At 50.9% G+C, this 22907-nt stretch overlaps 2 protein-coding genes across 4 annotated transcripts in view; both read right to left on the reverse strand.

Annotated features, from left to right (window-relative positions):
• Dgkz (diacylglycerol kinase zeta) overlaps positions 1-4338 on the reverse strand; it is a 44747-nt gene extending 40409 nt beyond the window's left edge. For both annotated transcript variants that reach the window (XM_070032476.1, XM_070032474.1), the window contains exon 1: positions 4160-4338. In XM_070032476.1, the coding sequence (XP_069888577.1) occupies positions 4160-4323 (164 nt within the window). In that variant the 5' untranslated portion in view covers positions 4324-4338. The remainder of the gene's footprint in view (positions 1-4159) is intronic.
• A 7918-nt stretch (positions 4339-12256) lies between these two features.
• Creb3l1 (cAMP responsive element binding protein 3 like 1) overlaps positions 12257-22907 on the reverse strand; it is a 38911-nt gene continuing 28260 nt past the window's right edge. The window contains exons 5-12 of one of the 2 annotated variants that reach the window (XM_070032479.1): positions 21774-21928; positions 21030-21179; positions 20835-20893; positions 20608-20676; positions 17618-17717; positions 16754-16880; positions 13159-13423; positions 12257-13015 (exon numbers count right to left, since the gene is read on the reverse strand). In XM_070032479.1, the coding sequence (XP_069888580.1) occupies positions 12979-13015; positions 13159-13423; positions 16754-16880; positions 17618-17717; positions 20608-20676; positions 20835-20893; positions 21030-21179; positions 21774-21928 (962 nt within the window). In that variant the 3' untranslated portion in view covers positions 12257-12978. Of the gene's footprint in view, positions 13016-13158; positions 13424-16753; positions 16881-17617; positions 17718-20607; positions 20677-20834; positions 20894-21029; positions 21180-21773; positions 21932-22907 lie in introns of both variants that reach the window. The other variant, XM_070032478.1, reaches the window with a different exon arrangement.

Here is a 22907-nt window from a genome sequence, read left to right on the forward strand (position 1 = left end):
TATCCCGTTGGCTGGATCAGGGGTCAGGACACCAGAGCCTCTGGATCACATCTAGCTTGCTGCCTTTTTTTTTTTTTTTTTTTTTGAACATAAAGCCTGGGAGCTAAGAATGATCTTTACATTTTGAAATGGTTGGAAGAAAGCAAAAGAATAATATTTTGTGACAGTGGAAATGAGATGAAATGTAAAGTTCAGTGTCTATAAATAAAGTTTTACTGCAACCCAGGCACACTTACTCATTTACACATTGTCTATGACTGCTTTTGCACTGCCCTGTCACAGCTGACAGGGACCATGTGACTCGCAAAGTCTAAAATATTTACTGTCTGGCCTCGCCCCAGGATCATACTTTTGTCAAGGAAATGGATTGTGTCTCCTATCTCAGCCAGTGTCTACAGGGCCAGAATTCCAGTGGGGAGGCTGTGTTCCTCCTCAGCACTTCCTGGAGCCACTACAGAACTCAACACAGAGAATCAGTCCCCCCTCAGCCACACCCACAATGTCATCTCCACTTTATCCCCCTTTTCTCCTGGCTTGTGCCTTTCACTTTCACAGGTGAAGCAAATGATTTCCAAGCCTGCTGAACAATCAACATCATCTGGGGAAGTTTTTGTTGTTGTTGTGGAGACTACAGACCCAACCCTGTAGTAAGGTCTCCAGGGGTGGGGTTCATTTCATAGGACATCCCCAGGTGAACTGGTTTGGGAACCATTAGGCTTAGCTCTAGAGGTCAAAGTTCCTCATCTTCAAACAGCCCGGTGCAGACCAAATCCAGCATCCCTCATACCTCTGTTTCCCAGCTGCACTCCTCTCTCCAAACACTAATTGGTTAAGAATTCTTCCAGTGTTTCAGGATATCTTGCATTCCAAATACAAATGCAAGATGTCAGCTCTACTTCTTTGCCTCCCTTCTGGTCTTCCTTCCCTCTTTTTTTTTTTTTTTTTTGTGCCAATCCTGAGGCTTGAACTCAAGGGCCTGGGCACTGTTCCTGAGCTTTTTTTGCTCAAGGATAGCACTCTACCACTTGAGTCACAGCGCCACTTCTGGCTTTTTTGGTACTTAATTGGAGCTAAGAGTCCAACAGACTTTCCTGTGTGGGCTGGCTTCAAACTGTGATCCTCCTGAGTAGCGAGGATTATAGGCTTGAACCACCAGCGCCCTCTCTCCCTTTTAAAATATAGTTTTATTGTTAATTATTAAGGTGTACAGAGGGGTTACCATTTTATAAGTCAGGTAATAAATACACTTCTTTTTGGACAATGTGCCCCTCCCCCATTTTTAAAGCTAGATGGAGATGAGGGCTTATTTCACTCAAGTCTTTTCTTGCCCATTTTCTTACCTTTTCCTCTTTCTTTTCCTGTCTCCCTTCCTTCCTTTCTCTCTCTTTCTTTCTTTTTCTTTATGTAACTCATCCTTCCTTTCTTCCTTCCTTTCAATTTTTGTGCCAGTCCTTGGGCTTGAACTAAGGGTCTGGGCTATGTCCGTGAGCTTTTTTTTGCTCAAAATTATAGTGCTGTGTATTTGAGCTCCACTTCTAGCTTTTTGCTCATTAACTGGAGATGAGTCTTTTTTTTTTTTTTTTTTTTGTCAGTCGTAGGGCTTGAACTCTGGGCTTGGGTGCTGTCCCTGAGCTCTTCAGCTCAAGGCAAGCGCTCTACCACTTGAGCCACAGCACCTCTTCCGATTTTCTAGTGGTTTCTTGGAGGTAAGAGTCTTACGGACTTTCCTGCCCTGGCTGGCTTTGAACTGTGATCCTCAGATCTCAGCCTCCTGAGTAGTTAGGATTGCAGGCGTGAGCCATCAGCACTCAGCTTTCTTACCCTCTTATTCTCCGACCTCACACCTGCCTCCAGCCCCTTCCTGCTCAGATATCTGAGTTTCTCTTGCACAGCTCTGCCACCCCTTGGTCTGCTTGAAGCAGTTTCCAGTCTCCACTGGCACAAAGAGAATCTATTTTTCAGAAGCTTCTACTGTCCTGCTGAAAGCCCCCGTAGTCCTTATTTGCGTCATAAGCAGCCAGGCCTCCGCTCTGCTTCCGCTTAGCTTACACCTCTCTTTCGCCCTCAGAGTTTTGTGCCCCCGCATTTTAGCCTAAAAGCTCTTTTCTCTTTGTGAAGGGCTTTTAACTGCTTTTCTTAGCAGCTCTTCACAGCGGGGTGGGAGGTTTAGCTGCGAGCCAGAGCTGCGTGGAACTGTGGCAGGCGGCGGATGTGAAAGGGCCACTGTGGGCCAGAGCTCCTGCCAGCCCCACGGCAGCCTGGACAAGAAATGACCCGAAAAAATTCGGGTCAGCAGGCTGCTCAAGACTTCAGCCACACAACAGGGGTTAGAATGAATGGCAGTTCCATTGCCATCCCTTCCTCTCCCGCCCCCCCACCCCTTCCCAGCCCCAGGGCTGCTGCCTGTTTCCCAGGCCTCTTAGGTCCCCTTCCCTGGGGTCTCTCCCTGCTTTGCTGCCTTGTCCAGCTCTAGTGATAAGACTGAGCCCCTGGCTTAACTTCAGCCTGCGAGGAGGGGCACTGCCCAATCAGTCCCATCTGATGCCATCTTCTGCAGCCCCCACACATTGGTGATTGAAAAGAAAACCTCCAGTCTGGGAAGCAGAGGAACCTTGACTCTGGAATTATCCTGGGGATAATTCTTGTAGCAGTTTTTGCAGCACTCCGTGTGTGTGTGTGTGTGTGTGTGTGTGTGTGTGTGTGTGTGTGTGTGTGTGTGTGTGTGTGTGTGTGTGTGTATAGAATAGCTTTCATTCTAGCCCTTATTCTCCACTGTCTACCCTCTGATCCTACCCTGGCCTCCTTTCCGACTTCAGATGCTATTTATATTTGATCCACAGCCAAGAAAAATCTTGAGGCTATCCCTTTATGCTTCAGGCAAAGCACTGAGACTCTAAGAGAGTCTCTGTCCACCTCAAGGACACACAGCAATCATGTCTTGGACCAGGTCTCTTGACTCTTATTTGCTGTCCTTCCTCCTTCCCCAGGGGGATCTTCAGGGTTTCCTCTATCTCAGCCAGAGGCATGGCATTGAAGATGCTCTCCTCTTAGCAGGTTGTGCTGGAAGAACTTGGTAATGGAGCCCAACATACTCATGATTCCCAGAGAATGAAGGTAGGATCGACAGGAACTTTCATTTCCATTTACCCCATGATGGCGGGGAAGTTTCTTCTCCATCTCCCTTTCCTAAGTCATGGAGGCCTGATTGCCTCTGCATCATGGAGAATGTGAGACTCTTTAAGCTCCCCTGGGATGGACCATGTTTCTGGTTCTTCTTTCCTGGAGCTCCAGGGAAAGCCAAGACAGTCTTAGACTCACCCCAGACTCCCTGTGGTGGTGCAGACTGGAAACTTGTACCCTCCCATAAAACTGATGACTTTAAGAACTATAGATGCCCCAGATGGACTACAGATGTCCTTACTGGACCTTCCAAAGGATGTGACTTTGGGTCAGGGGCTTTAGAGGGACAGCAAAGACTTGGTCTGTGGAGGGAAGAGGAAGTTAAGGCCAGCCTCAGTTGGACCTCCTCCCCCTCCCCCTCCACACACCTTGTTTGAGGAGCAACCCAGTCCAGGTCATGAAAGGGCTATGAAAGGGGCCTCTGGGGCTCCTACCTTAGCCATTTTTCCCAGAGGGAGGCTGGGTAATTTAGTTGAGATACTATTGGATGGGTGCAGGGACATTCCTTCACCACTGTGGATGCCAGTGAGTCCTGCTGTCATCCAGGGGACCAGAATGGGGTGCTGTTCCCCACTTCTGGTCAGCAGGGTCCCAGCCATGGCAGTAGGGGTCACGTCACTCCTACAGTCCAGTGGAAATCCCAGGGAACACCTTCTGAGTGAAGAGGAGGGGTTGTTCACCCCACCTCCCCTAGAAGGGTAAGGATTATCTCCAAGCTCTCTCCAACACCTAGAGGTTCCTAAGAGACTTGTGTATTCTCAGCAAGGGAGTGCAGCGCACTCATTGATCGCACGTGGGATGCACAGGGCGTGCACAGTTTGTGCATAGAAGGGGCCTGGGCACCCCTCCTGGATCCCCAGCACCTAGGGCAGGCGGGGGCGGGGGGGGGGGCAGGCACTAGCTAGTTTGGTACCGACAGCCAGGAAGCCCTCCCCGCCCCCCAACCATCGCCCGGCTTCCTCTGCCGCACCCTCCTTACCTGTACGACACCTGCTTTCGGAGGTGCAACTGGCCAAATCGCTCCTCCACCGAGGGTCCAGCCGCCAGACCTCGGGGGCCCTCGGGCCAGGGCTGCGAGCCCCGGGCCTCTTCGCCCCGCGGACAGCGGCGCCGCACCACCTCCTCCGGCGGCCCCTCGGCCATGCTGCTGCCGCCTTCCCGGCTGAAGTTCAGGGTCTCGGCCCGCCGGGGCGTGGGGCGCACGGCGGGGAGCAGCGGCGGGCGGGGGCGGGGCGCAGCGCTGGGTCCCCACGTTCCCGCTCAGATCAGCAGCGCGACGTGGGCACTGCGCCCGGGGAAGGGCGGAGGGGGGGGTCCCCGCTGCGCCCCGGGGTAGAGGAGTCCTGGGACGGGTTGGGGTGCGGCGTCGTGCGCCCCGGGGAGCCCCTCGGACGGACCGACCTGCGGACGAGTCCCAGCGGATGGGGACAGTGCTCCGGCGACTGCCACCACCACCGCCGCCGCCGCCGCCGCAGCTCGCTCGGTGTCACCTTAGAGACACGGGCCGGGGAGGGGTCCGGGGAGGGAGGAGGGCGCCGCCCGCCCCGCCAGCCGGGCCGGGGCGCGGAGGAGGGGGCGAGCCCGGCCCACCCGCCGCGCGGGCACCCACCCAGCTTAGGTGCGAGGCCGAGCTTCGGGGCGCTGCTCCGGCCCCCACTTCGGGGGCCCCCACCCCCGCACCGGTACTGGCTGCGTGCGCTGGCAGCTGCCAATCATCGCCCCGCCCGCCCGTCACTCAGCGGCTGCGATGCCACCCCTCACCTCCCCCTGCGCTCCGTCCCGCGTTTTCCGGCTTTGGTATTTGCTGCTTACCGCGAGCCCCGGGCAGGTGGAGGGGGGCGGGGGGAGGGGGGGAAGGCCAGAGGCGGTGACACGAGCCAGCTTTAACCCGGTCCTTGCCACAGGGGTTTAGAAATGCAATTGGATTTGGCTAAGGGGCACAGGAAGGGAAACATACATGCCCAGGAAGGAAAGATCCGAATGCAGGGAGCACGGAGCTAGACCTAGAGTTCTCTCCATCAGTTCTCAGAAGGGACCCAGTGGGGGCCCCGGTGGAAACGGGCTGCATGTGCAGTTTATAACCCCTCGGCTTGTGGGAGGGAGATCCTCCAAGCTAGAGGCTCAGAGTCTTTCAGAAGCTAGAAGCAGCCTCTTAGGGCAGATGAAGCAGATGAGGAAAAAGAAGCCAGCGTCAAGGGGAAAGAGTAGAGACCTTCTTGGGGTCCCTCTTGGATTTTCCCCTCTTCTGCCAAGATCCCTATGGACTCTTGTGGTGTTTTTTTTTTAAATTATTATTATTATTAAATATTGCAAGTCCTGGGACTTGAACCCAGGACCTGGGCACTGTTCCTGAGCTTCTTTTGCTCAAGGCTAGCACTCTACCACTTGAGCCACAGTGCCACTCTAGCCTTTTCTGTTTATATAGTACTGAGGAATCGAACCCAGGGCTTCATGCATGCTAGGCAAGCATTCTATTACTAAGCCACATTTCCAGCCCTCTTGGGGTATTCTTACATCTGCATTGGAGTGGGATCCTGGTTGAGTTCTCAGATCTAATTCCTAGTCATGGCCTAGGCTCATTTTTCTGAAGTCCACCTTTGACCATAGCACATACCCTCCCCCTGAAGTATGAAATGGCTGCCTGAGACCTTAGCTTGGCATTCAAGGCCTACCGTGATTTTCCTGCATCCCATCACTGTCTCATTCACTGTTTTTCCTTCAGTGCAATTTCACTCTGAGAACTGGCATCAGGTCTGTATGGCATCATCTAGATTGGCCCCTCCTGCTCATGGACTTCAAATCCTGAGACTCCTAAAGTTTCCTTGCCTTCTAGGAGAACTTCCGGCCCACAGTGGCCTCTGTCCCAAATGTGTTGTTTAGTCTGTGTCTTGAATCTGACTGTGACTCCATGCTTTTGCTCAGGTTGTACCCACTGCCTGTGGAAAGAAAACCCGTTCGTCATCCTCTTCACAACCCAGCTCCGGAACCACCTCCTCCATGTCACCTTCCCTCATACTCCAGTTCAGGAGCTCGCTCCTCCTTGGGTCCCATGATGACTTCCTGGGCCTCTCTTGGGGCAACCTTCTTTCACACTCTAACAGTAGCCCTGTCTCATTTGATTCTCACCACTACCCTGGGTGATAAATATGATCGCTTTCTCCATGCTACAGAGGAATGTGAGGCGATGTCATTGGAGTGATTTATGTACCTAGGTTGGCTTGAGCAGTCAGAGGTAGGGCCAGGCTTTAAATCCAGACCTTTGGGTACCAGATCTCATGTCCTTTTCCATCCACCATTTGGCAGCCATGACAGCGTTTGCTTACTTCTCTCTCATTCATCTGTAAAATCCCAAAGGTCTGCTTCAATTCAGCCTCCCACCTTCCACTGACCACCATTGCCTGAATGGAATTGCATTCAGCTTTCCTAGGCAGTTTCTCCTTCAAAGCTAAGTTCTAAAGAAGCCCAACTACTAGGGGTGGGAGGCTGGGTGCTTGAGAGTCCCAGCTCTCCACCCTAGTTACCCTGGGACTGTCCTAAGATTCTTGGCTTTTATTTCCAAGCATCCTGTCCCTGAGTAGCCTCCTACACCATGAATTATGGTAGTTCTATCTGGATTTGACATCCGTTCACCAGCTGCTTAGCTGCTGGGTTCCCAGGTTGGGTTTTTGTTTAGTTCTTCCCTGTGGAGCTCTCCTCTCAGTCCTTTTAAAACTGAAGCTTCATTCCTCCATGCTCACCCCTCCCTGCTCAGAGCCAGCTGCTGATTGCTTATCTTTTTCACTGTGACTCTTTTCGTCTTCATAAGAAGAAGGGGGAGAAAAAGAGACAACCCCCTCCCCACGTCTCTGCTGCCCTCCCCACCTCTGCAGCTGCAGCACACTCCTGTCTCTAGCCCATGGGCTTAGAAAACAATCACTTATGTCTTTGAAAGGTTTAGTGCATTACTGATCTGGTACTAAGAGGTTTACCTACAGGCTTTCATTGGTACCTCATAGCTACTTCAGCGGGGTGGGTACCATTTTCCAGATGAGGACACTGAGATGAGCAGGATTGGAGTAATCCGCTGAGATCATACAAGCCAGTGCAGCCTGGAAGGACCTCAGAGCCCTCTCAACTGCCATTCTGCTGATCAAGCAACTCAGGGTTTTCTTGGAACTCTTTGTAGCTTGACTCAGGAAGACCCGAGGGGTACCGGCTACCTAATTCAGAGCACAGTTGGGCTCAGGGGGTCAGTCACGTAATCTTTCTGGGCTTGGAACCACAGCTCTCCCTGTTGCAGGCTTCCCCCCAGTCCTGCCTCCCCCACCCCCCCTCTGTTTCCAGAGCTTTGTTTTCCAGGTGTAACAAAGGGTTTGTTGTGGCAATCTGAGCAGGGTGACTTGGCACCATAAAAGCTATCACATGTGCTGTTGGCATAGAAGGCTGCCAGGCTAACAGTGGAGTGTGGAGCCTCCAGCTTCACTGCGGGGGATGCACTGGGCCCTTCTAGAGGCAGTGGCATATACCCACAGAGGTGGTAGTATTACCTGTGTAGCCTAGGGGAGGGGAGACAGCCTGGGCTGGGCTGCAATCCCTAGGGGGACCACCCTGGAGCCAAGGCTGCTCTAGGAAACCCAATGCTCAGGGATCTCAGGCAGCCATCTAAAGTGGGGGAAGGGGGAGCGAGAGGAGATGGAAGGAGGAGCAGGGCAGCCAAAAAGAGGCCCATGTTCATAGATAGCTTTGACCCTTAGTTGCTTTCCTTGTCTTTCTTTGTCTCTGTCTTTCTCTCTTTCTCTCTCTCTCTTCCTTTTTGGAAGTGCAGAGAGTCAAACCAAGGGCTCTGCACATGCTAGATGAGAGCTCTACCACTAAGCTCCACCCACCCCAACCCCCAGCCTGCATCTCACATTCTTCACCTGTAAAATTATCCTTCCCTTAGGATTATTTCTGTTCCTAATTGGGGTATGCAAAGGTCTCTCTCCAATGCCTGGTACAAAACAGTGCTCCATTCCATCCAAGAGCTGTGTCTCTTTGGAGCACTGTTAGCACAAGATGGAAGAGGATGCTTTCTCATTTTTCTTTTCTGCTTTCTTTCTTTTTCTTTCTTTCTTTCTTTCTTTCTTACTTTCTCTCTCTCTTTCTTTCTTTCTCTCTTTCTTTTTTTCTTTTTTAATACTAGTACCATTTCTCTTTCTTTCTCTCTTTCTTTCTCTCTTTCTTTTTTTCTTTTTTTCTTTTAATACTGGTACCAGACCTTGAACTCAGGGCTTGGGTGCTGTCCCTGAGTTCTTTTTTGCTTTAGGTGAGCACTCTATCACTTCAGTCATAGATCTACACCCAGCTTTTTTGGGGGGGAGGGGGAAAGGGGACAGGTGGTTTATTGGACATAAGATTTATTGGACATGGATTTCCCTGCTCAGGCTGGCTTTGAACCATTATCCTAGATCTCAGCCTCCTGAGTAGCTAGGATTACTGGTGTAGAGCCACTGACACCTGGCTGTCCCTTAACTTTTTTTGCCCAAGGCTAGCACTTTACCACTTGAGTTGTAGCTCCACTTCTGGCTTTTTGGTGGTTAACTGAGATTAAAAAATCTCATGGAAGCCAGGTGTCTGTGGCTCACACCTGTAATCCTAGCTACTCAGGAGGCTGAGATCTGAGGATTGTGGTTCAAAGCCATCCCAGGCAGGAAAGTCTGAGAGACTCTTATCTCCAATTAACCACCAGAAAACCGGAAGAGGTGATGTGGCTGAAGTGATAGAGTGCTTGAACTGAAGAGCACAGGGACAGTGCCCAGGCCCAGAGTTCAAGACTCATAGCAAAAAAAAAAAAAAGAAAAGAAAAAGGAAAAAAAAAATCTCATGGACTTTTCTGCCCAGGCTGGCTTCAAACTGGGATTCTTAGATCTGAGCCTCCTGAGTAGCTAGGATTACTGGCATGAGCCACTGGCACCTGACTCTGTCCCACTAATTCAGCTCTCATCCCACCTCTCCCCATTGCTCCACCCCATACCTCTCAGTTTCCTGCCCTGTCGTTCTGTCCAGGCCCCTCCAGTCCAAATGGATCTGTCTAGTTGCTCCCCAGATCTCACATCTACCCATCACCTCTCATTTATTTTCTCTCCTTGTGGCACCCACAGTCTCCCCCCTACTGTCTCTTTGTCTTCTATAAATATCTTCAGTCAATATTCTCTTCCAAAAAGCAGCCCCAAACTGTTCTTGAATTTGCCTAGATTTCCCTCTGTTCCGGGAGCACTGAGTTCCATCAGTGAGTGCACCTCTATCCTTGGCCTGTCCCTTTTGTCCTCTCCTCTGTCACCTTGACCCCCCACCCTCAGCCCTGATCCATGGTTCCTGCCATAGTGACCTTGTTCCTTTGGTGACCTTGTTCCTTTGTCTTCTCATCTTCCCCAACCTCTTACATGGTATCAGGCTACCCCAGTTGGCCTGAAAGCTGCCTGCTCCATCATTTCTTTCCTACTGTTCCTTTCCCCTGCTTTGTGTTGATTTCCTTTCTCCCATCCTTACTGTTCATCTTCCCTTCTTCCTCCATCTGCAGGCCAAGCCTCTAACATTGGGATTGCTGATGGTTTCCTGCCTTCAGTTGGGAGCCCTTTTTCCCTGGTCTAAGATTAGTATTTTATTCTGATACATCCCCCAGGCAGCTCCAGTGCCAGATGCACTCAGCTTAACACTGCTGCTTCTCTCCAAACCTACTCTTCCTGCCATAATCCCTCTCTCTGGGATGGTTTCCCCAACCAACCCAGGGCTCCGGGGGCAACACCTAAGAGGTCCACCTGGGCTCTGTGATGGCTCTTGAATCCCATAGCCAATTTGATGTGAGAGCCTGGTGACAATTCTTCTGGTCACCTGTGGCATCAGCTAATGGGCTCGAACCCCCTGCCGAGCCGGCAGATGAGTATTTACTCTGTGGCTCCCCAGGACCTTTATTAGATCTGTGGAAGGACCATATTCTTTATCAGCACCAGCATGAGAGGAAGACAAGCTGGAGCACTGGGTACAAAATTGAAAGAAGTAGTCCTTGTCAGGGTGAACAAGTGCTACTCTAGGGGTTTTTAATTAAATTTGGTAAGTAGTGTGTGTGTGTGTGTGCATGCGTGCATGCACATGCACATGCACATGCTCCTACTGGGGCTTGAACTCATGCCTAACACTCTTACTTTGCTTTTTCACTCAAAGATAGTGCTCTATCCTCTACTTCCAGCTTTTTGCTAGTTAACTCCAGATAAAAGAATCTCATAGGGGCTGGGAAGGTGGCTCAGTGGTAGAGCGCTTGCTTTGTATGCCTGAGGCCCTGGGTTCAATTCCTCAGCACCACATAAGCAGGAAAAGACAGAAGTGGTGTTATGGCTCAAGTGGTAAAGTGTTACTCTTGAGCTGAAGAGCTGAGGGAGAGCACCCAGGCAAAAAACAATAAGCCTCATATTTTCCTGCCCAGGCTGGCTTTGAACTGTGATCCTCAGATCTCAGCCTCCTGAATAGGTAAGATTATAGGCATGAGCCACTAGTACCCAGTCCTGTTTCTTTTTCTTTCTTTTTTTTTTTTTGTCGGTTGTGGGCCTTGAACTCTGGGCCTGGGCACTGTCCCTCAGCTCTTCAGCTCAAGGCTAGCACTCTACCACTTGAGCTACAGCGCCACTTCCGGTTTTCTGGTGGTTTATTGGAGATAAGAGTTTCACGGACTTTCCTGCCTGGGCTGGCTTTGAACCTCGATCCTCAGATCTCCGCCTCTTGAGTAGCTAGGATTATAGGCATGAGACACCGGCGCCCGGCTTGTTTTTTTTCTTAAGGCTAGTTACTCTACCACTTGGGCCACAGTGCCTCTTTTAGCTTTTTCTGAGTAGTTTATTGAAGATAAGAGTCTCAATACTTTCCTGCTCTGGCTGGCTTCAACTGTCATCCTTAGCTATAGTGCATACCTAGGATTACAGGGACGAGTTATCAGTAACCAGCTTCCTCCCTCTTTTTTGATGAACTCAAAATCAACGAATTTGGAACCTTAAACACATCTGCAGAATGTCTTACTTTTTATTTTTTGTTTTTTGTTTGCTTGTTTGTTTTTGGGTCCGGTCGTGGGGCCTGAACTCGGCCTGGGCGCTGTCCCAGAGCTCTTTAGCCCAAGGCTAGCACTCTACCAGTTGAGCCACAGTGCCACTTCCAGCCTTTTCTGTTTATGTGGTGCTAAGGAATCGAACCCAGGGCCTCATGCATGTGAGGCAAGCACTCTACCACTGAGCCACCTTCCCAGCCCCACTTATTTTTTGTTTTGTGAGACGGGATAGCCCAGGCTAGGCTAGAATTCATTATGTAGCCAGAGCTGGTCCAGAACATCCGATCTTCCTGTTCTGAAGAAGTACTAAGGTAATGGGTGTAAGCTATCACACCAGCAACAACTCTACTTTTGTCCTTAGAAGTGGACAAACTCTAGGAGAGATAAACAGGGTGTGTACAGTGGAGGGTGGGAATTTCAGAGGCCATATTAAAACCTTGACTGCCACACAACAGTTTAGCAAATGACAATGCCGATACTCAAATACAGCCTTGTGTTTGTTTTTGAGATGGGGGGGGGGGGATCTCAATATGATGCATAAGCTGGCTACACACCCCTGGACTCAAGGGATCTTCCTCCGCCTCCTGATTAGCTGGGTCTATGGTGGCCTCACTACATCAGCCACACTTTAATCTGAAAGTGTGTGCCTTAAGGCAGGGGAGGAAAAGGAGACCAACGCTAAGAAATTGACAGATCTTAGGAGGGCTAAGGCCAGCAGAACATAGGAAATGCTGAACACAGTGCCTGGCTCACAGTTGGAGTCTTGGAAGACCAAGACCATGGCTTATAGAGCTTTCTGCTTCCATGCACAGCAACACTAGAGGTGAGGGATGGCCTAGAGGTAGGGGAATTCCAGCAGATTTCTTGGCCTCCTTTGTGCTCTGTGCAGGGCTGGACGAGGGAGCCCAGCCAATACACCTTCCCATTCTACCTCTCACTAGAACATAAAAGATGCGTACCCTCCTCCCTTCCCTGTTCCTCCCTCCCACCATCCCTGCACCATGAAGAAAGGAACAAAGTCAGGAATTGATGCTGCATTTTTTTTTTTTTTAAATTTTGCCTTCTTAAAGCATGTGCTGAGCTAGTGGAAGGGAGCGGTCTGGCAATTAAAAAGGCCCAGCAACTTGGGCAGCAGTGGCAGGAAAGGCCAGGAGAGGGTCTGTGTGTGTATGTGTGTAGGGGTGATGCCCTCTGTGCCAGGCCAGGGAAGAGCAAAGCCCGCACTGACTTCATAAAATATAAAACAAGGGAAGGAGACGGTGGGAAGAAGATTTGTAAAATACAATATCTTAGGGGGTTGGCAATAATAAAAAATAAGGTTCATTATTTACAAACAATTTCTGTTCTTGGTCTCTGTACAGTGGGAGGTGGGATGGGGTGTGTGCATGTGTGTGTGTGTGTGTGTGTGTGTGTGTGTGTGTGTGTGTGTGAGGAGGAGCAGGGGGCCGTGGTGGTGGGAGTTTAATGGGAGGGGGAGGTACCAGTGAGTGGTTTATCTGAGGACGGATGGTTGTGGGAGGGAGGAGGGGGGAACAGAGTGGTTAGCCCAAGGGAACAGTCCAAATACTGGGGGCACATAGAGGCCCCAGCCGCCATACGGGCTGGGGAGGGTTGGGGAGAAGCAGAGCCCTTCTCCTGGAGTAGGAAGCCCCAGGGCAGGGGTACAAACTGGATTGGGGTCAGTGAGCCAGAGAACGCCTCTTCTGGGTGCCAAGGGGTCCGTCCTGTGTCCTGAGTCTTGGATCAGCCTAGGAGAGTTTGATGGTGGTGTTGGGGCCCAGATCCCTGGAGAAAGAAGACAGGATGAGTTTGACCAGAGCAAGCCCTCTCTTTCTGCAGGTGATCTGCAGCTGAGCTAGACCCAGGGAGGACTGGGGCCTGGGAGCTCAGGGTGACAGGGGTCCGGGGGAGCCCTGGATCACGCCCACCTGTCTTGGAACCACTCCTTGGTGTGGGAGAAGTTGGGACTGGTGCCATTGCCGCTGTCCTTTGGCCAGGCCTCACTCAGGTACTTTGTGGTCTCGTGGGTGCTGTCCGGGTGGTCATGCTGCAGGTGGTCCTGGGGCCGCTGCTCTGCTGGCTCCCCTGGCTTGATCTCCCAGCCTTCTGGGGGTTCCACAGGCAGCAGGGCTCCATGGCCTTCTTCCCAGGAGCCCACCCCATCGTCATAGAACAGGAGGTTTCGGGAGGGCACTGGGGAGGAGAGGCAGGGTGAGCCCCAGGTACCCCTCAAGTGTGCCCCCTCTCCTCAGTCTGGCCAGTCATGGCCCAGTAGTGAAGGACACAGGCTCTGAGATCTTACAGGTCTGGATCTGAGCCCCAGCTCTATCCCTTTCTGGCTGTGTAACCTCAGGCTAGTCATATATTTTGCTTTGATCTTTTTGAACCTCAGTTTTGCTGATCTGTCAAATGGCGATATTGGGACCATTTAGGGGAAGTGACTGAAACTGTGTTTAGTAAAAGGGCTAGCTCAGAAAATGTTTTGGGCACAGAGAACTGGGTTCTAATCCCACCCCTACTGTTTACTTTCTGGGGGACCTGGAGTCTTCCCCATTCTAGGTTCTAGTTTGTCCTTTGGAGAAATCAAGAAAATAAACATTTAATCTGGGTGCTGGTGGTTCATACCTGTAATCCTAGCTATTCAGGAGGTTGAGATTTGAGAATTACTGTTTAAAACCAGCCTGGGCAGGGAAGTTCATAAGTATTTTTTTCTCTAATTAACCACCCCCCCACCAAAAGTCAGAAGTGGAGCTATGGCTCAAGTAGTAGAAGACCAACCCTGAGCAAAATACAGACAGTAAAGACAGCACCCAGGCCCTGAGTTCAAGTACTTTTACAACACACACACACACACACACACACACAAACACAGATAAAAATTTGTTGGGCACTTGCCATGTGTCAAGCATTTATATAAGGCTCATAAATCCATATCAAATTAGTAATTTTTTTTTCCAGAGCTGAGGACCGAACTCAGGGCCTTGTGCTTGGCAGGCAGGCATTTTTCCACTGAGCTAAACCCCCAGCCCCAGTAAAATTTTACAGAAGTTCAATGAGATTTCTTTTGGGGGGAGGGGAGACAGTACTAGTTTGAGCTCAGGGCCTTGTCATTACTAGGCTGTTGTTTTACCACTTATCAGCTCTTTTTGCTTTTGAGTCATTTTTTGAATAGGATCTCATTTTTATGCCTGGGCTGGCCTAGTAGCCAGTGACCCCCAGGATGACCCCAGTGACCCCCCCCCTACAGACCACCTGTAGGATGACCACCCAGACAATTCTCCTATTAATTCTTCCTTCCTGTTTATATTTTGTGCAAAGCTGGGATGATGGGTACACACAACACTTTCTAGCATTTTATGGGTTGGGATGAAGTCTTGCTAACTGGCAAGGCTGGTCTCCAACCATGATCCTCCTGATCTCAGCCTCCTGAGTAGCTAAGATTACAGCTGTGAACCACCATATGCCCAGCTGGTAATTCTTTAGCTCTGCTTCTCAGAGCAGGTAGTCAAGACTCCCAGATGCAAGATGAGTTGTTCTGTACTAGTCCTTGCAGAAACCCAGGACTTCCCAGCTCTGGGATCTGCCGTAGGCTTCCAGCCACCCTCTCCATCCTCCATGATCTAAAAGATTGTCTGGAAGGCCTTCCTGATATTGTGCAAGGCACCAGTTCCGGAAATCAGCCTGCTGATTTCCAGAGTGCTCCCCTTCCTCAGCCATGCCCACCTCTTGGCCCTGCCTAGACACCAGCCTGAGGGGCTACATTCACTGCAGGCTCCTTCCTGCTCCACTTCCTCTCACTGGCTCTGTCCTTCAACCCTACCCCATGGCAGCCATCTCCTCTCTCATGGGTTCTTTAGGTTTGGAAGAGCAGCTATGTGGCCTTGATCCCTCCTGTCCCCCCTCCCCCCAGCAGCCATCCCCCTCTCTGGTTCTTACTCCTTAACCCCCTCCTCCTTCCCCCTTCTTCCCTTCCTCTTCCTCCCTGGTTTACTTTCTCCCTTCCAGGCCCTCAGGGTCTGGTTCATCCTCCATGCACTCTTCATCCTTCTAGAAACCCCACCCTGTTTTCCTCTCTGTCTGAACCTCCCATCTGTTTCCTCTTCCTCCTCCTCCTGTCATGCTTCATATGTGCTCCTAGAAAATGATGGATAGCCTGGAAGTTCTTCTATAGGTCTAACTGAAGTATCTTTTGCCTATTGTTTGCTACCCTGGCTCTCCCTTTACCACAGATGTAATGGGGCTTTTCTTTCTTGTTGGGATCTTCCAGAAGGGAGGGAGTGTGCTCCCTTAGTTCGTGCCAGCTTTTCTCTGTTCCCACCTCAAGTCTTCACAACAATCATATTTAGGAAGGGCTGCCCCTGTTTTCCAGAAATTCAAGCTTAGACAGCTTAAGATGCATGCCCAGGGTCACACAGCAAATGGCAGCGCTGGCTGAGACAATCTAAAGCTCCATGTTCGGAACCACTGGATCTCACAGTACTACACGGGGAGAGCAAGTATCTGAACCCCCACCATGACCACCCCTCCTTTGCCAGGGGTCCCTTTCCTGTAGGTGCTGAGTACTGCCTCAGAGTTTTTCTAGTGTGGTGGTGGTGGTCTGTGTATGTGCATGTTGGTACTGGGGCTTGAACTCAGGGCTTCACTCTTTCCCTTAGCTTTTTTTGCTCAAGGCTGGCACTCTACCACTTGAGCCATACCTCCAAGTCTAGCTTTTTTTGCTGTCTAATTGGTGATAAGAGTCTCACAGATTATTCTGCCTGAGCTGGCTTGAAACCATAATCCTCATATCTCAGCCTTCTGATTAGTTAGGAATACAGATGTGAGCCACCAGCGACCTCAGAATCCTTCCTTCCTTCCTTCCTTCCTTCCTTCCTTCCTTCCTTCCTTCCTTCCTTCCTTCCTCCCTCCCTTCCTTCCTTCCTTCCTTCCTGTCAGTTGTAGGTCTTCAATTTGAGGCCTGGACCCTGTCCCTGAGCTCTTTTGCTCAAGGCTAGCACTCTACCACTTTGAGCCACAGTGTCACTTCCTGTGTTCTGGTGGTTAACTGGAGATAAGAGTCTCACAGGGACTTTTCTGCTGGGGCAGGCTTTGAACCGTGATGCTCAGATCTCAGCCTCCTGAGTAGCTAGGATTACAGGTGTGAGCCACCAGCACCTGGCTCAGAATCTTTCTTAGCACAGTGCTTCAGATAGCTACCATTTTACTGGAAATGGTGTAGAGTTGAAACTCATTTGCTGTCCCAGTAGTGAACTATTCATGCTGCTGAGTGAATGCATATAACCACTGCCATAATCATCTGTGTAGGTCTGATCTAGAGCATTCTTTTTGGTACACAAGCCCACCTCTTCCCAGTGATTTCTGAAGCTCTTGGAGAGGTAGAGCAGGGAGCAGGAGCTTTGTGTCCTGGTCCCAAGTCTACCATTAACATTGTACAAATCACAGTCTCATCAACAAAATGAGGAGATGGGAGAGGATGAGGCCAACTCCGAACATGGCTTCTGCCCAGAAGCTGGAGGTACTCACTCTGACTGGCTGTGTAGACACTGTCAGTGGCAATGGGGTCTTCCTTCACAGTCTGCGAGCCAGAGGAGAACTCAGGAAGGCAAGGCACAAGGGAGCCCAACACCAAAACGAAGCACAGAGCTGCCACCTGGTAGTGGACAGACTGGCCATTAGATGTGGGACAGGGAGGGGCTGTCTGGCTGGCGAGTTCCCCCACTTCTCCCACAGCAGCTTCAAGAGATCTGGCCTCAGGGGAGCAGGTGGAGGCTGCACAAGCCACCCCAGTGGACTAGAGGGTGCCAGAGGCAGCCCTAGGAAGAAGAGGGGGAGTGCCAAGGAGAGGTTATTATCTACTGGGTGAAGGAGTCAGGAAAGGAAGAATAGGGTTGGGAGATATGGGGATCACAGCTAGGATCTAGGAGGGGGGGCATAGCCTCAGAAGGGAGAAAGGAGGAACTGAGAGCTGGAGGAGCCCCAACTAGGTCCCATCCCTTAGGATTTCAGAGGCCAGCTGTGCTCAGCCAGAAGGAAAGAGGAGAGAAGCAGAGGCCTGAGCCATACTCTGGGTGTATAGGGATTAGCTCAGGATTATCCAGAAAGAACCAGGCATATCCAGACCTCCCTGCATCTCCCCTGGTCCATCACGCCAATGGCCTGCAGAAGCCACCTCCCTATGGGACCTACCTCTGGCTGGGGTCATCAGGGGTCAACCTGCACACCCAGTATAGGAAATGTTGTAGGGCCTTGTGTTGTATAATGAAGAAGGCTGAAATCTTTGAAGGCCAGGGCACCACAATCCACCAAAGCTTAGCCCGCCTTCCTAGAAAACCAGCCTAAGAAAGAGCTGTCCTTCCACGGGCCTGTGCTTGGGGGAATCGCACTTACCATGAGGCAGGTTCCAGTCTGGGTGGCAGCCATCTTGTAAGGTCTGGAGATCTTGCTGGTGACCAGAGTCTGGAGTTTCTGCAGCTGCTGGAGCAGGGTCCTAAGGAGGGCGCAGTGGTCACTGAAGAGACTACAACCTAGCAGCCATCTCTGCCTCCTGGGGCTCTTTCCCAGGATGGGGATCCTCGATGGCTCCTGACTTGGCCTCTATGCCAGTTCCCCATTCATTCAGTCAAGACAGAAAAGGTCACCTCCCGCTTGGCGGCTCTGTAGTATGGCTGAGGCATCTGTGGCTTGCCTGAGAGTGGATAGCTTGGTTACTCTGTGGGAGCTCAGAGGTGCCCTGGGATACAACGTAGCCAAGGAAGAGGCAATGGAGGTGGGGGGACTGGCCCCAACTCAGGGAAGATATCGACCACAGCCATATTGACTTTCCCTCCTTTGCAGTCCATAGCATTCTTAGCTCACATGGGCAAGCCTAGCCCAGTGCCTGGTAATTCCACCAGTAAATGGCACTTATTGTTTATGTTAATTTTATTGCTGTTATCACAACACTTGTAACCATCGTTTATTTGCCTGTCAGTCTCCATTGCTAATTGTGGGCTCCCTGAGGGCAAAGACTGGGTCTCACCCAACACTGGAATCCTCTGGGTACACACACAGAGTTTTGTTTTGTTTTTTAAAGTATCATTGCTCTCTTGCATCTAGCAGGCTGGTGCAGTTCCAAGAGTGAACAGCAGGTGGCGAAATAGCTCCAATGGTTCTATTGGGGCAAGAGGTAGGGGGGTGAGGTGTGAGGGCTCCGCTCTCCTGCCCAGCTGGGGGTAGAGGGAAGGGGGGATTTTCCAGGCCAGTTAGAGGAGTGGCTGGACCCCACTGAGAAGCTATGGCACAAAAAGGAAGAAAAGAAGAGAGTCTGGACTTTTACTGTATGCTAGGCTGACTTCTTACTGTAATTATTCTCAGAAAAATATTATTCCAGACCTACCCTGAACTCATGGCTGGGCACTATGAAGAATTTAGAGTGAGGTTCAGGTGTCTCACACCTGTAATCCTAGACACTCAGGAGGCTGAGTTCTGAGGATCTTGGTTCAAAGCCAGCCCAAGCAAAAAAGTCTGTGAGACTCTTATCTCCAATTAGCCACCAGGTAGTAGAGCTCAGTTAGCTGAGGAAGTAGAGCATTAGCCTTGAGCAAACAAAGCTCAGGGGCAGTGCCAAGGCTCTTCAAGTCCAGAACCAGGGACCAAAAACAAAACAAGCCGGGCGCTGGTGGCTCACGCCTGTAATCCTAGCTACTCAGGAGGCTGAGATCTGAGGATCGCGGTTCAAAGCCAGCCCGGGCAGGAGAGACCATGAGACTCCTATCTCCAATAAACCACCAGAAAACCGGAAGTGGCGCTGTAGCTCAAGTGGTAGAGCGCTCGCCTTGAGCTGAAGAGCTGAGGGACGGCGCCCAGGCCTGGAGTTCAAGCCCCATGACCGACAAAAACAAAACAAAACAAAACAAAACAAAAAAAGAATTTAGAACAGGAGCTGGAGGCCTGGCTCTGGTGGCAGAGTATCTGGCTAATAAGCTGGAGGGTCTTAGTTCAAGCCCTAGTACTGTTAGGAAAAAGAATAAAGAAAAAGTTGAAATAATTATAAAAAAGGGAAAAGAAATAAATACGGATTTAGCATTCTAAAATCTCCAGCATTGTGCTAGGCTCTTTCATTGCACCACTTCAGAACTGAACCTATGAATAAAGCTTCTAACAGCCCCTATTGACAAAAAAAAAAAAAAAAATTGGAGCCTAGAGGTCTCACAACCTCCTAAAGTCACAAAAATGGAAGAATGGGACAAGAACCTAGGGCTGTGACTTGATGCTACATGCCAAGTACTAGACTAGTGTTTCTTTGTAAATTTTCTTTCTTTCTTCCCTCCCTCCGTCTCTTCCATTTTTGTTTTGAGACAGGCACAAGATCACTCTGTGGCCCAGGCTGTCCTGGATTTCATCATCTTCCTGCCTCTCTGGTCAATTGACACTAACATTCTGACACCAAGTTTCTCAAACTTAACTGTGTATGTAAACCCATTCAAGGTTCTTGTTCAAATGCAGCATCTGATCCAGAAAGACTGGGGAGAGTCATGAAATTCTGTATTTCTTACAAGTTTCCAGACAGAACTGATTTGGAGAAGTGGCCCTGAGTAGCTTTGAGTGGTCCTGTCCATAATCCTAGCTACTCAGGAAGGTGAGAGCTGAGGATCTCAGTTCAAAGCCAGCAAGGGCAAATCTGAGAGACTCTTCTCTCCAATTAAACAGAAAACTTAAAAGTTGGACTGGAGGTGTGGTTCAAGTGGTCGTGTACTACCTAAGAGAAAAAAAAGCAAGCAAGAGCTTGAGACTCTGAATTCAAGCCAAGATACTGGTGTACACACACACACACACACACACACACACACACACACACACACACACACACACACACACACACACACACACACACACACACACACACACACACACACACACACACACAGATTTTACACCTTAGGAAGCAGTGGTTTACCTGCAGACTTGTTAAAACAGATTGTTGGGCCTTCCCCATGGAGTTTCTCAATAGACTCTGCTCAAGGTCTGAGAACAAACATTCCTAGGGGATGCTGATGTGTGTGTGTGTGTGTGTGTGTGTGTGTGTGTGTGTGTGTGTGTGTGTGTGTGTGTGTGTGTGTGTGCGCGCACAAAGGGGTGTCTATGGACCACACCTGGGGAACTTCTGCTCTATATCATTTCACCTAAGCATCACACTACAGGTGTGTAGTGTCTTGGGCAGGCGATGAAGTCTGGGAAGGCATGGAGAGCTAGGACATAGGAGGCCTGGGCTACAGGGTTTGTTTTGGGGGTATCCTGCTGAACTTCTCTCCTGCCTCCCAGCTCCTAAAGTTGGGCAGAGCCAGAGGGCGGGCTACGGTGAGCCAGGGTACAAGGAGGGCACTCACGTTACCACTCACCTGTTGGCATTCTCCAGCGTCTCCACCTTCTTCCACAGCTCATTGTTTTCTGATGTAAATGTCTCCACCCTGGAGAGGCCAAACAGGTGTGGGTGGGGGGGTCAGAGTTCAAGTGCTGCTCCTTGGCCCCACCAAGCATGATTCTCCTCCCTTTACCCCCATTCCCTGTGTCTAGTGCCCCATGAGAGAGGGTTAGACCCAGGCGCCACCCCTTCCAGGACCCTTACTTCTTTTCTAGACACTCCACGTACTCTTTCTTCTTACGCCGGCTTTCCTGGGCAGAAATCTAGATGGGAAGGTCCAAAATGGGGGTTACTATTGCCACATATCCACTTCCTGCTCCCCTCCAATTTCACCTCCCCCCCAACCCATCAGAAATTCCTTCCAAGCCCCAGGGTAGGGAGGGATGTTTCAGGCTTTACCTTGTTCTTGATTTTCCTCCGGACTCTCTTCAAGGCCTTCTCCTCTGCTTTGGTGAGGGGCAGCTTGGTGGGGATGGGGTAGCCCTCGGCGATCAGGGTCCGTTTCTCCTCCTCGGTCAGGAGCAGTGGCCCTGATGTCCCCTGCAATTTCTGTAGGAAGCAGGATAATCCTGGGTTCAGATTTAAGCTGTGTCCTGTAAGATTTGGGCACTGTAACTCCCGAGCCTTTACTTAAGATTCTTCTTGAGGGGTGGAGGGGGGGGGATGTGTGTGCCCTGGAGTTCAATCTGGTAACACAGTAGCAACTGCTAAAATGGGGCTTGAATACAGGGACACACTTAGGGCATTGCTGGGAGGGTGCCCTGGATACTGTCCTAGAATTCTCAAAGCTCATTTGTCCCTAAACAGCACCTTTCTAGGCCCCATCCCCAAAGGCTCGGGGCCTGTGCTTTGTTGTCCCCTGACTGTAAACTTTGGCAGCAGCCTGGGTAATCCCTCTGAAGCCCAGGCATATCAAGTTCCAATCCTGGTGCTGGGACCGTCTAAGCTTTGGGGACCTCCTGAGGCCTTGTCTCCTGGGGCCTTGTCCTTATACTTTCCAGGGAGGCAACTCCCTAAATTCTGGTGGGAGGATGAGGGAGTGAGGATCAGACTTGGAGCTCCCTAACTATCCCCACGATCAGCAGAGTAGAGGGATTTCCTCAACAGCTCCAGATTAGGATCAGCCCACCCCCAGCTCCTTACATGAGGGGCAGTGAGGAGCGGGGAGGTGGAGATGGCCGTGGAGGAGCGGGCCATGGGCCGGACAGGGCTGGAGGGGGGCAGAGAGCGGGGACTCTGGGAGCCATCGCTGTCACTGCCGTGGCTGCTGGGGGGCGTCGGAGGCATCTGTACCAGGTCTTCTGGGAAGAGAAGGGGACAGGTTAGAGCAGGGTTGTGTCCCCGCTCTAACATTGTGACAGGGTGAGTTCAGCCGGGCCCCAGGGCTCCTTACACAGCCATGGGGCTGTGGGGGGTCAGGGAGGGGAGCAGACACCACATACAAAGGCTGGCTCGGCTCAGAGAGCAATGGGCCAGCTCTTGTCCTTTTGTTCTTCATGTGGGTACCCCAAAGTGGTTTCTCCCCCACTTCTAGCTTCACAGGATTTGGGGCTTTTAAGTCCCAGCTATGTAAGCACTGAAGTCAAGTTCTTTTTTTTTTGTACAAGTACTGTGGCTTGAACTCAGGGACTAGGTGCTATTCTTTAGCTTTTTCACACTAGACTAGCACACTATCCCTTGAACCATATCTCCACTTATGGCTTTTTTTTGGGGGGGCGCTGTTTAACTGGTGAAAAGGGTCTCATAGTTTTGTCTGGCTGGCTGTCTGGGTTGGTTTTGAACCACAATCCTCAGATCTCAGTCTCTTGTGCAGCTAAGATTACAGCCAAGAGCCACTGGCACTGAGATGTAATTAGGGTCTTTTTTTTTTTTTTTGGTCCGGTTGTGGGGCCTGAACTCTGGGCCTGAGCACTGTCCCTCAGCTCTTCAGCTCAAGGCCAGTGCTCTACCACTTGAGCCACAGCGCCACTTCCGGCTTTTTTCTTTTTGCTTATGTGGTGCTGAGGAATCGAACCCAGGGCCTCAGGCATGCAAGGCAAGCGCTCTACCACTGAGCCAACTTCCCAGCCCTGTAATTAGGGTCTTAAAGCAGACCCACGGGGCTCAGGCTGAGGAAGCAGCAATCTCTCCTTCCCTTCCACCTTGAAATAGGGAGCCATAACCACTCAGGGTTTCCGTACCCCGTGTTAGGGAAGAGCAGGTGCTGGGATTTCAGCAAAGCAGGATGGAGGGATGCCACCTTCCACCATGGCATTGGCAGGAAAATTGCCACTCTGC

This window comes from Dipodomys merriami, unplaced genomic scaffold (genome assembly GCF_024711535.1).
Source record: "Dipodomys merriami isolate MVZ:Mamm:240054 unplaced genomic scaffold, mDipMer1.0.p SCAF_21, whole genome shotgun sequence".
Taxonomy (NCBI): domain Eukaryota; kingdom Metazoa; phylum Chordata; class Mammalia; order Rodentia; family Heteromyidae; genus Dipodomys; species Dipodomys merriami.